Source organism: Zalophus californianus, chromosome 17 (genome assembly GCF_009762305.2).
Source record: "Zalophus californianus isolate mZalCal1 chromosome 17, mZalCal1.pri.v2, whole genome shotgun sequence".
NCBI classification, from domain to species: domain Eukaryota; kingdom Metazoa; phylum Chordata; class Mammalia; order Carnivora; family Otariidae; genus Zalophus; species Zalophus californianus.
The window spans coordinates 12,438,477-12,454,670 of NC_045611.1; the positions used below are offsets into that span (position 1 = coordinate 12,438,477).

The window sequence follows — 16,194 nt, forward strand, 5'->3', positions numbered from 1 at the left end:
ACTTAAATTGTGAATCAAAATGGATTCACAATTGCTGCTTCTCATTTCAATTTATTCACATTTCTCTCTCTCTTTTTTTTTTACAAAGGTGAATCTTCTGTTGAATTGGATACCAAATAACATTTATTTTGTTCTGTCATTTTTTTGTTGTTCTATCATCATTTTTTAATAGAAAGTCCTGGTTTGCCGTAAATTACAGCCAAACTACGAGAAATCACATTTTTTCTGTATGAGCAGTCTCCAACGATGTTTCTGGGGAATAATATATCTTAATGTTATAAAGACAATTGTTAAAACTTAAAAGTAGGTCACCTTTCAGTAATACTTCGTAATTAGTAGCTAGGTAGTATGTTCTAAAGTACAGAACACCTTTTTGGTTTTTAATATTGAAGGTCATTCTGTGCAGGAAGTAGAGTATGGTTTGTTAGCTTGGATGTGACGGTAACAGCAAACTGTAGTGAGTGTGGTTAAAACTCTGCCAGCCTGACAGATGGAAGTGTTAAGAAATCTGCTACCGGCTCTTCTCATCTGAGTTATTTTTTGATATCATGCTATGTTTTTAAACTTACCATGACATTATTTAAACTTAAAAAGAAAAATAATGTTTTAAAGTAAGAGGTAAAGCAATGGTGACTGAAGCCAGACTTCATTTTTACCCTGAAAGACTGTGGTGTGCGTTGTTGCAGCAGCAGAATCCTGTGAGGCTGTATTTGGTCAACAGAGCCCTTTTTCTTCTTGTCCACTCTCTTTCAGCCCTCTAATACCAATAGACAAATTGCTGCATTGTGTCCTTTAAAAGATACTGACACATGGCCAAAAGTCAGTAAAGGAGAATTTGCTTTTAGCTAGAGTCAACCTCCAGTGTGGCGAATGTGGAAAAGAGAATATCCAGGCCAGCCAACATCTGCCTAAAACTGCTGTTTCTGCTTCAGTGGTCAAAGGCAGCATTTAATGGCCTGGAGATGGGTTGAAATGACTAGGATTTACCTTCAGATCACTGTGCATTTTTCTTGTGATGATGGTCCATTGTACTGTAATGCTGTTGTCTTTCTGTATATACATAGGTCGAGAGCACCATTGGATGCTTACTTTCAAGTGAGCCGGACCCAGCCTCATTTACCAAGCACCTCTCACAATTCAGAGACCAGGAATCCTGTTTCTGAAGACTTGCAGGTCTCAGGTAGTTCCGATTCTGACAGTGATAGCTCTACAGAGCCCGAAGAAATTGTCCAGGCGGAGGAAACCAGAGCTGTTGTTTTAGAAGGTGAGTGTTTTATTCAGTTTTGGATTCGCAAGGCTAACACCCAGGAAGCTTAGCCTCCAGGAAGCTAGGAACTCTCGACTTGTGTTTTGATACTTGACCTTTTCCCCCCAGATGTCATCGATTTGTGCTTCAGATAGTGCAAAGCTTTCACTGGCCATAAGCCTATGTAGAGGATTTGATCTAACTTGAAATGTAATGTGATTTGTGACCCAGTAAGTTGGTCACTTTGTCGTGGCATTTTATATCCTCTTTCATTTTCTTTGACATCCGAGAAGGAAGTAGCTTCTTTATTTAAAAGAGAAGCTTTGTAAATTCAGTACCCTGTCTAGTTTGCCACTTTTGAAGTCCTAGTATAATGTTACGCATTGTGCAAGTAGGACTTTGTTTAGCAGTAGTGGGCAGAGACCCCTCGTGCATATGTCCTGCTTACTCTCTGATACCCAGATTGTGGTTTTTTCCCACTTAAAGGAACCAGGGCTTCTTGGAGAAATGGTTTTCCAAGTCTGGGATAGGAGATACACAAGGTGAGCCTAGGGCATTTAATTGTGCTAGGAAGCAAGGAAGCCGTCTCTCATGGAGTCACCGTGTCCGAAGGCATGGGAGCAACCTTAAAAGGGCTCCTCGTGGCTTAAGATGGGACAATTTAAACATCAAAATGAATAATGAATGTATTCTTGGATTATGGATTGAAATGTAGGTTAAATACATCAAATCTGTGAAAAATCTATAAATTCCTGTAGATTTTAAAACCTTATTTATCAGCATCCTAGGTTATTAGAGCCCTGACTCATTGCTCTGAAAACTGGTAAATTAAAGGATTAAGCATTTATCCTGTTTTTCCTCTGTGAACTTTATTCAGGAAAACCAAATAGTTGATGAAGGAGGTTTGCTTTTGTTAAGATTTTTTTTTTTTAAGAGTAGTTTAAGATTCACAACAAAATTGCGAAGGCTCAGAGATTTTCCATGTGCATGTCTCCACACATGCATTGCCTCCTTATTATCAGCATCACTCACCAGAATGGAGATTTGTTACACAGCATAATCACTCAAAGTCCATAGTTTACCTTAGGGTTCACCTTTGGGTTATACATTTTACAGATTTGGACAAATATATAATGACATATCCATCATTATGTAGAAATTTTCACTGCCCTAAAAATTCTCTTTGCTTTGGCTATTCATTCCTTCCACCTACTGCTAGTGAAGTTTTTTTAAATGAAAAATTCCAGCTAATATTGGAGGAGGAATGATAGGAAAAAGTCATAATTTCCTGACTCCTAATAAAATTATGTATCTAGGCAAAGATCAGCAGTGGATCCTAAAACGATTAGGTTGAAAGGTTAATGGGATTCCTTTTAATAGAGGGACCAGGCTGGCACCACCAGACCTTATATGCCTTTTGATATGTTGCAATCAGAAATATCCAGGGTGGCGCCTGACTGGCTCAGTCAGTGGAGCATGCAACTCCTGATCTTGGTGTTGAAAGTTTAAGCCCAACGTTGGATGTAGAGATTACTTCAAAATAAAAATAAAAAAAAAAAAAAGAAAAATATCCATAGCACTTAGGAAGTACTGTTCCTGCCCCCAAAAAACCCTGAATCTACTTAAGACTCTAGATAAAATAACCAGGTTGCACAGTGTACAGGAAGTAGAGGAACAAGGTAAATAATACTTGAAAGACGCAACCATTCAAATCTAAAATTTGGGACATTCTACAAATGGAACACCTAGAAAAAGATCTAAATGTATATGAAAATGTAGTATAGGGATGCCTAGGTGGTTCAGTCAGTTAAGCATCTGCCTTTGGCTCAGGTTATGATCCCAGGGTTCCAGGGATTGAGCCCCACGTCTGGCTCCCTGCTCATCGGGGAGTCTTCTTCTCCCTTTGCCCCTCACCACACTCATGCATTCACTGTCTCTCAAATAAATAAAATCTTGGGCGGGGGGGGGGGGGGGAAGAAAATTTACTATATTGTAAAGGGACCATCTCAAATCAGTGGGGAAAAGATAGACTTAAATTAGGTACTATTGTAAAAACTGGATTGCTAACTGGAAAACAGTAAAACTAGATTCATGACTCATACTAGAAAATAAGATATTAGTGGATCAGGGACTTAGGATAAAACAAGAAACCATCCTAGTATTAGGAGGAATATATAAGTGATAAAACCCAGAAGTAAGGAGTACTTTGAAATTTAGAGGCAATACAAGAAAATTGCATCAAAAAATTCTTTTTTAGTTTATGACAGTGAACCAGCATAGGTACTTTATGATACCACTTACATAAAATGTCTAGGAAAGGCAAATCTGTAGAGAAAAAGTAGATTAGTGATTGCCTGTGGCTGCTGGTACAGATGGGAAATGATTCTAAATTGGCATGAGAAATCTTTAGGGGATGATAGAAATGTTTTAAAATTGGATTGTGGTGATGCTTGTACAACTCTGTAAATTTACTGTAAATGAAAGTTCATATCATGAGGAAGCAATCGGTCAAATCCAGGATATAGACATTTTTCAGGACAAATGATCAGATTTCTCAAACAAATCAAGGACAGATGAGGTGAATTTTAATTTAGAACTTAGGTTCATCAACAGACATCATTAGAAGAGTGAAATGGGAACCCATTGACTGGAGAAGACATTCATAATACATATATCTGAAAAAGGGCTTATATCTAGGATATATAACTTTTGTAGCCTAACAGAAAAATGGGCAAAAGATTTTAAAAGGTACTTCCAAAGGAGGGTAGCCAAATGGCCACTAAATATATAAAAAGACTTCATTAGTCATCAGGGAAATACAAATTAAAACCACAGTGTGGTAACTAATATGCATCCACCACTACAGCTAAAATTTAATACTGACAATATCAAGTATTGGAAAGAATATAAATCGTCCAGACCTCTCATACACCGCTGGTGGGAGTGTCAATTGGTACAGACATTCAGGTGGTATCTTTACAAACTCATCTGTATATATAAGACCTGTGGCTAAGCAATTCTGCTTCTAGGTATGTAACCAAAGAAAGGAGTACATGTGTTCAATAGAAACGTACAAGAATGTAACAGCATTGTTTGTAATGGCAAAAAACTGAAAACTACCCAAATACCCATCAGCAATAGGACAGATAAATGTGATATACTTACACAATAAAACACAATACAGTGGTGAAATTAAATGAACCACAACTCCGCATGTTAGTATGGAAGAATCTTAAAAAGAGTGTAGAGTAAAATTAGACAAAAAAGTTGGATAACTCTGAAATGCTGTTTATATACAAAAGCAGGCAAAAGTCAATAGACGTTCCTAGAATTTAGTAAGGTGGTAACCTTTGGTGGGGGCAAATCATCTCCCTTCTACCCCCAAGAAATAAGGAGGACATAAGGTATAAAAGGCACTCTTGGGGTTTTTGGTGATGTTCTGGTATATAGTTCAGTTTGTGAGAATTCACTGAATGGAATACTGAGGATACACTTTTCTGTATATATATTCCACTTCAATAAAAGTTTGTGGGATTTTTGGTGTTGGGGTTTGTTTTTGTTTTTTGGTTCTAGGAGCCATTTGAAAGGGGCTCCCACAGGCCTATGATGAGATCATTTGAGCCTCAAAAAGCAAAAGGACTAAAAATTTAAAATCACCTCCTTGACCATCAGTGGAGGTTTTGAAAGGTTGACGAGGAACCTAGGGATCAGACTGGTACCACCCGAACCCAGTATGAGCCTTCTTATGTGCTACAATCAGAAGTAAACAATAAAAGATGTATTCTTGCTGCCCCTTTTCTTGCCAAAGAACAAAATTGAATCTACTGAAGGCTCTAGATTTAACTGCCAGTGTATAGGAAATATAGGTGATAGAACAAATAAGTAAGCAGTACCTCAAGGAAGCAGTCAGTCAAATGTGGGACGTAGGATATTTCATAAGACAAATGACCAGATATCCTCCAACAAATCACTGACAAGGAAGGGGTAAAATTGAATAAAGGAGGGATGCCTGGGTTGCTCAGTCGGTTAAGCGTCCACCTTCAGCTCAGGTTATGATGATCCCAGGATCCTGGAATCAAGTCCCACATCTTCCTCCTTGCTCAGCAGGGAGCCTGCTTCTCCCTCTGCCTGCCACTCCCCCAGCTTGTGTGTGCACTCTCTCTCTCTGACAAATAAATAAATAAAATCTTTTTTAAAAAAATGAAGGAGAGGGGCGCCTGGGTGGCTCAGTTGGTTGAGCGACTGCCTTCGGCTCGGGTCATGATCCTCGGGTCCTGGGATCGAGCCCCGCGTCGGGCTCCCTGCTCGGTGGGAGGCCTGCTTCTCCCTCTCCCACTCCCCCTGCTTGTGTTCCCTCTCTCGCTGTCTCTCTCTCTCTCTCTGTCAATTAAATAAATAAATAAAATCTTTAAAAAAAAAAATGAAGAATTGTTAGAGTGAAAAAAACATAAAACAATCAAGCTCGTGGAGGCTTTGCTTAGATTCTTATTGCAATAAATGTGCTGTAAAGAGCAACTTGAAAACAACTGGGGAATTTTGAGTATGAACTGTGTGGATATTAGACAGTATTAAGGGATTATTGTTACTTCCCTTAGGTATGATAATAAGAGTATGTGTAAAATCTTTATCAGTATTACAAAAATTTTTATAAGTGAAATAACATTTTAGAGTTTGTTACTAAGCATTACAAAAGAAAATGATGGGAATGGGGGCTTAGAACAAGATTGTAAAATACTGATTTGTTTTGAAATTAGGTGATGAGTACTTGTGTGTTACTTATACTGTTCTGTCTACTTTTTATGTATATTTGAAAGTATCCAAAATAAGTTAAAAAGTAAATTCACTATTACTACTTGGAGAAATTTACAGCATCATTACCAATGAGAAACGGAAAGCCGTGGTGAGCTAGGCTCTCCTGCTAGCCTCTCATACCTGACTTCTGTCTTGTTTTGTGCATTCTCTCTCTTACTGTTCCTGGAAATGACTTGGCAGAACAAGTAGGAGGTACCTCAGCAGAGCAAGAAGTTACATGTATTGGTGGAGGAGAGACCCACCCCAAACAGGTAATATGAACATCCTTTTAAATGAAATGTTTGGATTTGCATTTAAAGAAGAGGCTGAGGGCTAAAGTGGAGAGCTTGCAGACTCTGTAGGCAGGAGGTCAGGGTGTGAGTCCAGTCCATCCTACTCAGTTATGTGACTACTTCCTTACAGGTTTTGAAAAGCAGGGATAGAGGTGAGGATAACTTGGCTTGCCTACCAGACGAAGTTAAGTTTTGATTAAAATAGTGGATATGAATACAGTTTATGAACTATCTGGTAGAATCTGATTGCTATGTGGTAAACAATTTTTGTTCACAAAGGTAACACATAGTCCTTAATATGAGTTATTTACGTCAGCAGTGGACTCTGCCAATCTCAAAACATCCTTGACCTACTTTTTGCATGTTTCTATATGGCCTCCATGTTTTTATTTTTTTCTTCTAGGAAAATTTTGTGTGCATGTAAATTTATATGTGTACATAAATGTTCCATTTTTGTTAACTCTTATTTTGTCATGTACACTATAGTCGTTCCCGTTTCTTCCTCCCTCTCTCCCTCTTTCCTCCTCCCTCCCTCTTCCTTCCTTCCTTCCGGTACAAATCATGCTGGACTAAGCATTTTTGTACAGTTGTCTTGCACGTATTTGTGACTATTCATATATTCATAGATATATTTCTAGCAGAGAGATTGCTCTGTGAAAGGAAAGATAGATGTATTTAGTTTTGATAGATAATGCCAAACTGCCCTCTGGAAAATTTGTGTCACTTTCTACCTGCAGCAATAGTATGGAAGTATGCCTATCTCTTCCTTAACCCTCAACATTGCTTGGTGTCATCACACATCAATTTATACCATCTAATAAATGAAAAAAATGGTTTCTTACCTTAATTTGCATTTTTTAATTATAAACGAACACTTATGAACCATTTGTATTCTTTTTGTAAGCTGTTTCTATCCTCTCTTTGTTTTTCTGGGTTTCTTTTATGTATTTTCTATTCAAGTATTTTGTAACTATTTGACGTGATTATGAACCTAATTTTGAATGTTTAACAACCTACTCTTCTGTGTTGTTGGTTATTCAGGTAACTGCTGGATTTGTTTTGTTTTTTTAATGTCTTTGTAAAGATAGTTCCTTTTCTTCATTTGAATGAAAAAAAAATCCCAAGAATTTCATAAGATCAAAGGGAAGTAATATTTTCATGGCTTTTATGAAACATTTGACCAGATTGCACTTTACAAAGAATGACAAGTGATTCAGAGGTGTTGTAGTTTTTCGGCAGCATTTTCAGTTGGGTTTGTATTGTTTTTGTGTGGTTTTGTTGATTTGATGGAGTTGCGCATCCTCTTCAAGACTGATTTTGTATTTTCCGTAATTTGAATATATTCTGATTTCCATCTAGTCTCCCCAGAAGACCAGCCCTCTTCTACCTTCTGTTTCTATGGATGATGAAGAAGGGGACACTTGCACAATATGTTTTGAACATTGGACCAATGCTGGGGATCACCGACTCTCAGCATTACGCTGTGGACACCTCTTTGGGTATAAGTGCATTTCTAAGTGGCTCAAGGGCCAGGCACGAAAATGTCCCCAGGTGAGAACCATAGATAAGGACTGAACCTGTGCACAGTCAGCATGTTAAGTCAGGAGGGTTCCTAGAACCACACTAATTTTATCTTGTTGGGCTCTTTAGTGCAACAAGAAAGCCAAGCACAGTGACATCGTTGTTCTTTATGCCCGAACCCTGAGAGCTCTGGACACTAGTGAACATGAGCGCATGAAAAGGTAGGTGGCAAGAATCTACCTACTTGGCAAATCTGAAAAAGGAGGTATGAGTCACTCTTAATGTGGTTGTAAGGCTTTACTTGGATTGTGATGGGGGAACCTCTGGGGGATCACTGGCAGTCTGTCTCACATTGTGATTTTTAATACATGTCTGATATCTTCTGAAGGAGGTCTGCATGGTTTGCTCTCCATACAGCATTAAAAATGAGGTTTTGGAGTAACAACTAATTGTGACTTCAGCTAGCTCAGTGAATGTGGGCCCCAGGCTTATTGAATGTGTACCTTCTCAGCCACAGAATGGGGGAGCCTACCTAACAATGAAGTTGATGCACAAGAAAGCAGAGCTGGGAAGTGGAGAAAGACAGATTCATGGCCCTTGATTCAGCCATGCCTAAAGTTAGACTCCAGTGGATTTCTCAGTTATCCAAGTCAATACATTGGTTTTCAGTTTTAGTTTGCCAGCTTAAATAAAGTTTCTGTCATATAATCTAGGGAGTATTGACCAATGTTTCATCACATAATGTTTTCATTCTGGGAAAACTGACACCTGGGTCATGAAAAACTCATTCCTTGAAAGAAGGGGAAGAGTGCTCGCTTTGGCAGCACATATATGGAAGATAAAAGAAGGATGATAGGTGGTAGACTGTGCCACTTACTTGTGTGCCTCGTGTAAGCCTCCGCTTTCCGAGCCTGAGTGCTGTGTGCTGATTGGAACAGGTAGATTCAGAAGGAATAGAGCACCTGTTCCTTCTGCAGGAGCACTTAGCTATCCCCACAAACTTAGAATGAGCTCTAATACTTAAGCTGGCAGTAACATGACCCGGGGAAGCCAAGACCAGGGTGTCTTAAGCCCTCCCCCAGTCAAAAGTCGTAGAGAAACCTGCAGCCCTCCAGTAATACCTCACACCTGGTGTGGGCAGCAGACCCAAGCAGAAAGATTCCCTGGAATTTTTGTAGCTTATTCAGATTCTTCTCTAGGGTTTACATTTCTGCCTGCCTGTGCTTCTAAATACCATGAACATTTAATCAGGGATTCCTTGTCTTACTCTTTGTAGACAATTTATAACCACTTGGAGTATTTTCCAAGTCTTAGTCTCCTCTTCCCTACAGTAGGCTTAATGATACCTTAAACAAAACAACAACAAAAAAGAGAATCTGGCACATTGTTTGTTGCCATATTTTGCTGCTCATGTCCCTAAGCCCTCCTACAACGGCACTCTATACAGAAAATTCATGAGTGAGGCTTTGCACATGTAGTGCAATGTAAGAAATTATCAGGATTTTGGAAGCCCAAGAACAGTTGCTAATAATACTGCTTAAACTTTAAGAACACTAAAAAAATAAAAATACCCACCGAGTGCAGGGACGGGTTTTCTCACAGTGCTGCTGTTAAGAATGTACACCAACACAACTATTTAGAGAGACCATTGACTCTGTGCTTCAAAAGCATTTAAAACTAATTCTACTTTAGGCGTTCATTCTAAAGGAACGATTTGTGAAGAAATGTGTGCAAAGATTTACTAATGGGGGCACCTGGCTGGCGCAGTTGGTGGATTATAAGTTCGAGCCCCATATTGGGTATAGTGATGATTTAAAAGTAAAATCCTTAGGGGCACATGGATGGCTCAGTCAGTTAGATGTCTGACTCTTGGTTTCAGCTCAGGTCGTGATCCCGTGGGTTGAGAGATCAAGCCCCACATCAGGCTCTGCACTCAGCAGGGAGTCTGCTTGAGATTCTGTCCCTCTGCCCCTTTGCCCACTCGCGTGAGCTTGCCTTCTCTCTCTCTAAAATGAATAAATCTTTTTAAAAATAAATAGGGGCGCCTGGGTGGCTCAGTCAGTTAAGCGTCTGTCTTCGGCTCAGGTCATGATCCCAGGGTCCTGGGATGGAGCTTCGAGTCGGGCTCCCTGCTCAGCAGGGTGTCTGCTTCTCCCTCTGCCCCGCCCCCTGCTCACGCTCTCTTTCGTTCTCTCTCAAATTAATAAATAAAAAAAAATCTTTAGAAGTAAATAAATCATTTTTTAACAAAACAAAAAGATTTACTTCATGAGACTTTCCATTTAAGCATTGTTAATCCAAACCGAGAGAATTAATTAGTTGAGTAAACTGGCATATCCAGCGATGGAATACTACACATATATTTAAACTGATGTTAAAGTGCATGTAATATTTTGTCATGTGAAAGCACATTATGGTGATTATATTTTTGCAAAGCAGAAAAAATACTACAGGTAGTCACTGAGTAGTGGAATTACAGATGACTTTAATTTTCTTCTTTATTTTTTCTCGTTTGGTCCAACAAATACTTACTTGGTCCAATAAATATTTAGTGTTTTTACATGGCAGCCTTGTGAAGAGGGTAATTTTGTTGAAAAAGCTAACTTTGTAGGCATGGTTGTTAAGATATGAGTATATTTAAAACTTTGCTGATTACTCAAAGAACTCCCAAGAAACAGAAGTCCAGGACCAGTTGGCTTTATAGGTGAATTCTACCAAACATTTGAAGAAGAGTTAATACCTATTCTTTTTTTAAGGATTTATTTATTTATTTTAGTGGGCTGGGGCAGAGGGAGAGAGAGAATCCTGAAGCAGACTCCCTGCTGAGTGTGGAGCCCAACACAGGGCTTGACCCCAGGACCCCAGGATTGTGACCTGAGCCCTAATCAAGACTCAACCGCTTAACCGACTAAGCTACCCAGGCGCCCCAATACCTAATTCTTTTCAAACTTTTTCAAAAAATAGAAGAGGAAGGAAAACTTCCAAATTCATTTTATGAGTCAAGTGTCACCCTGATACCAATACCAGATAAAGACACCACAAAAAAAAAAAAGAGAACAACAGGCCAATATCTCTGATGAATATAGGTGCAGAAATCCTCAACAAAGTATTAGCAAACCAAATCCAACAATACATTAAAAAAAAATCATTCACCATGATCAAGTGGGATTTATTCCCAGGATGCAAGAGTGGTTCATTATTTGCAAATTAATGTGATACATCATCTCAATAAGAGAAAGGATAAAAACCAAAGAATCATTTCAATAGATGCAAAAAAAAATTTGACAAAGTACAACATCCATTCATGATAAAACTCTCAACAAAGTAGGTGTAGAGGGAACAGACTTCAACATAATAAAGGCCTTATATGAAAAACCCCACAGCTAAATCATCCTTAATGGGGGAAAAGTGGGGTCTTTTCAGTTAAGGTCAGGAACAAGACAAGGATGTCCACTCTCACCACAGCGATCAGATAAAATAAATAAAATAAAAGACATCCAAATTGGTAAGGAAGAACTAAAACTTTACTATATGCTGATGATATGGTACTGTACGTAGAGAACCCAAAGAAGACTCCACCAAAAAACTGCCAGAACTGATAAATGAATTCATTAAATTTGCAGAATGAAAAATCAATGTACAGAAAACCATTCCATTTCTATACACTAATAATGAAGCAGCGGAAATAGAAGTTAAGAAAACAATCCCATTTATAATTGTACCAAAAATAATAAAATACCTAGAAATAAACTTAACTAAAGAGAAAGACCTATACTCTGAAAACTATAAAACATTGATGAAAGAAATGGAAGATGGCACAAATGGAAAGACATTCCATGCTTATGGATTGGAAGAACAAATATCATTAAAATGTCTGTGCTACCCAAAGTAATCTACACAGTTAATGCAATCTCTATCAAAATACCAACAGCATTTTTCACAGAACTGGAACAAACAATCCTAAAATTTATAAGGAATCCTAAAAAAAAACTGGAGGTATCACAGTTCCGGAGTTCAAGTTATATTACAAAGCTGTAGTAGTCAAAACAGTGTGGTAATTGGCACAAAAACAGACACATAGTTGAATGAAACAGAATAGAAAACCCAGAAATGAATCCACAGTTACATGATCAATTACTCTTTGACATAGCAGGAAAGAATATGCAATTCGGGGACAGAGACTGTCTCTTCAACAAATGGGAAAGCTGGACAACAACATGCAAAAGAATGAAACTGGACCACTTTCTTATACACAAGAATAAACTCAAAATGGATTGAGGACCTAAATGTGAGACCTGAAACCATAGAAAAGCCTAAAAAAGAGCATAATTACACCACTGACATAAGCAGTAGCAACATCTTTCTAGCTAGGTCTCCTGAGGCAAGGGAAACAAAAGCAAAAATAAACTACTGGGACTGCATCAAAATAAAAAGCTTCTGCACAGCAAAGGAAACACCAACAAAAAACAACCTACTGAATGGGAGAAGATAATTTGCAAATGACATATCAGATAAAGGGTTAGTATCCAAAATATATAAAGAACTTCTACAACCCACCACCCTAAAAACAAATAATCCAATTTTTTAAAAAATGGGCAAACAACATGAACACACATTTCTCCAAAGAAGACATCCAGATGGCCAACAGACACATGAAAAGATGCTCAGTATCACTCATCGTTGGGGAAATGCAAATCAAAACTATAATGAGATATCCCCTCATACCTGTCAGAATGACTAAAAATCAAAAACAGAAGAAACAACAGGTGTTGGCGAGGATGTGGAGAAAAAGGAACCCTCTTGCACTGTTGGTAGGAATGCACACTGGAGCAGCCACTGTGGAGACAGTATGGAGGTTCCTCAAAAAATTTAAAACAGAAATACCATATGATCCAGTAATCACACTGCTGTTTAACCACAGAATACAAAAACACTAATTCAAAGGGATGTATGCACCCCTGTGTTATAGTACCATTTTACAATAGCCAAAGTAGGGAGGCAGCCCAAGTAGAGATGAATGGATAAAGAAGAGGTGGTATACACAAACACACACGAATATTATTCAGCCACAAAAAAGAATGAAATCTTGCCTTATGCAACAACATGGATGGAGCTGGAGAGTGTAATACTAAATGAAATAAGCCAGTCAGAGAAAGACAAATACTGTATGATTTCACGCATATGTGGGATTTAAGAAATAAAACAAATGAGCAAAGGGGGAAAAAAAGAAAAATCAAAAAACAGACTTTTTTTTAAGATTTTATTTATTTAACAGAGAGAGACACAGCAAAAGAGGGAACACAAGCAGGGGGAGTGGGAGAGGGAGAAGCAGGCTTCCCACAGAGCAGGGAGCCCGATGCGGGGCTCGATCCCAGGACGCTGGGATTATGACCTGAGCCGAAGGCAGACGCTTAACGACTGAGCCACCCAGGCGCCCCCCAAAACAGCCTCTTAACTATAGAGAACAAACAGATGGTTACCAGAGGAGAGGTGGGTGGGGGCTGGGTGAAATAGGTGAAGGGGATTACAAGTACACTTATCTTGATGAGCACTGAGTAATAGATGGAATTGTTGAATCACTGTATTGTACACCTGAAACTAATACGACACTATGTTAACTACGCTGGAGTTAAAATTGAAAATAAACTGCTGGTTACTATAATCAATCAGTATGCTCCCTATCCTCCTTAGAAAATGCGAACATTCTGAAAATGCCAATAAATACAGAAACTTAATAAAATGAACACCCTTGTACTGGACTTTATCAGATCTTAACAAATTGCCATATTTGTTTTAGGCCTTAAAAAAATAAATCATTATAGGTAAGGCAAAAGCTTCCTTGTGAATTTCATTGTCCTTAATTCCATCTCTTTCCCCAGAGGATCTATAATTATAAATCATATAGTATGATTTAGAGTTTTTACACTTTATGCAAATGTTACTAGATTATAATTTTCCTCGGTAATTTTTTTTTTTAATTTTATTTATTTAGGGGCGCCTGGGTGGCTCAGTTGTTAAGCGTCCGCCTTCGGCTCAGCTCATGATCCCAGGGTCCTGGGATCAAGCCCCGCATCGGGCTCCCTGCTCTGCAGGAAGCCTGCTTCTCCCTCTCCCACTCCTGGGAGCTGAAGGCAGACGCTTAACCAACTGAGCCACCCAGGTGCCCTGTTTTTTTGTTTAGAATTATGTTTGGGGTACATATCCTAGTTGGGATAGCTCTAGCTTATTCATTCTAACTCTTGTAGAGTGTTCTAGTTCTCTAATTAGAATTTCCCTGTACATGTTTTGTATTGGTGGACAGTTAAGGTGGTTTCCGGTTTTTGTTAATATAAGCCATCGTGCAGAGAGATGGGCAAAAGTCTCCTTATGTCTAGAAATGGAGTTACTTTATTGTAGGTCACATGTAATTTCAGCTTCACTAGATACTGTCAAATTGCTCTTCCAAGAAGCTGTTTCCAATTTACACTCCCACCAGCAAAAGTAAGATTTCTCATTTTTTTCATACCCTTGTCCGCTTTGTGTTATCAGACTTAATTTTGACAGTCTCATGGAGTCAAGTAGTGTTTATTTAATTTGTATATCCTCAGTTATTAATGAAGTTGGACATACTCGTCTGTGAATTTTGTTTTTTATCTTTTGTTCATTTGTATTGAGCAAAATACATTGTTTATTTCTTACTGATGTATAGTTCGTTGTGTTTTCCTTATACAGTTGACCCGGGGACTAGAGGCACCAACCCCTCTCACAGTCAAAAATCCACACATAACTTTTTTAACTGCCCAAAACCTTAACCTTAATAGCCTACTGTTGACTAGAAACCTTACTGGTAACATATATTGGTTAACATATATTTTATGTTATATGTATTATGTACTACATCCTTACAATAATACCTAACTTTTTCTTAATTTTTTCCACATTTCTAGGGTACATGGCCAAACATTTCTAGGTTTATCTGTGAGTTTTTTCAAATTGTTGCAAATCTCCAAAAAAATTTTCTGGTGTATTTATTGAAAAAAATCCACTGTAAGTGGACCAGCGCAGTTCAAACCCATGTTGTTCAGGGTCACCTGTACTGATTCTTTGCTGGTTGTGTATATTGCAAATAGCATCACCCATTCTGTGGCTTGTCTCTTTAACTTGTTTATGTTTTCTTTTGTTGAACATGAGTTTTTAATTTTAATGCAGTCAAATTTTATCTCTTGTGTTTCTTTGTCCACTGCTTCAAGGTCATAAGGACTTAACGTCTTCTTCTAAAGGTTCTTCAAAAATTTTGCTTTTTATGTAGGTTTTAAATATTTTTAAATATAGTTTTATGGATAACCAGGTGTTATAGCGTAATTTTTAAGTAATATGTTCTTCCTGTATAAGTTTTCATTGCTACCTTTATCCTAGATTAATTATTTTTTTAGATTTTATTTATTTATTTGAGAGAGAGAGAATGAGAGATAGAAAGCACAAGAGGGAAGAGGGTCAGAGGGAGAAGCAGACTCCCTGCTGAGCAGGAAGCCCGATGTGGGACTCGATCCCGGGACTCCAGGATCATGACCTGAGCCGAAGGCAGTCGCTCAACCAACTGAGCCACCCAGGCGCCCCTAGATTAAATTTTTGTATATGAATGGACTGCTTTTAGGTTCCATGGTCTCTTTGTTAATTCTTGCCCCAGTATTCCAAAGTTATAATTTAGTGTAGTTTTAAAATACCTCCTCCCACCTTGTTCTTCAAATTGACTTTGGCATTCTTGGCATTTTGCTCTTAATTTTAAAATTAGTTTCCTAAGTTCCATTTAATGCAATTTCAATCAAGATTTCAAAGGGAAAAGCTCCCTTTGAAATCTTGATTGAAATTGCATTAAATTTTTTGAGTAACTTGAGAAGTTCTATCTTGATGATTTTGAGTCGTTCCAGCTGTGAACATTATATAATATCCTTCCTTCCACTTATTCACTGTCTTCTTGTGCCTTTTACAAGTGTACTTTGCTTCGTAAAGCTCTTGCATGCTCTTTAACTTTATTCCTAGATTGCTATTGTTAGAATTGCTCTTGTGAATGATGTTTTTTCTGTTACATTTACTAATCAGTTATCTGGCATATGGGAAATGCTGTTGATCTAAATCTTTTGTTTTAGTTCATTTATTTTTTCAGTATTCTGTATACCCACCGGGGGGCTTGAGCTCAATGACTCTGAGATCAAGAATCACGCATTTCTGTGACTGAGCCAGCTAGGCACCCCAATCTAATTTCCGGATCTTAATTCCAGCACATAGTTTGTGGGTTCTCTTAAACTTTCCACGGAGATGAATAGGGCAGCTTTATCCTTTCCAGTTTTCATCTTTTCTCCATCC

General features: G+C 38.2%; 1 protein-coding gene across 2 annotated transcripts in view; it reads left to right on the forward strand.

Moving 5' to 3' along the window:
• Positions 1 to 16,194, forward strand: part of RFWD3 (ring finger and WD repeat domain 3) — a 46,644-nt gene that overhangs the window by 17,315 nt on the left and 13,135 nt on the right. For both annotated transcript variants that reach the window (XM_027619316.2, XM_027619317.2), the window contains exons 3-6: positions 1,065 to 1,264; positions 6,239 to 6,309; positions 7,690 to 7,881; positions 7,981 to 8,072. In XM_027619316.2, the coding sequence (XP_027475117.1) occupies positions 1,065 to 1,264; positions 6,239 to 6,309; positions 7,690 to 7,881; positions 7,981 to 8,072 (555 nt within the window). The remainder of the gene's footprint in view (positions 1 to 1,064; positions 1,265 to 6,238; positions 6,310 to 7,689; positions 7,882 to 7,980; positions 8,073 to 16,194) is intronic.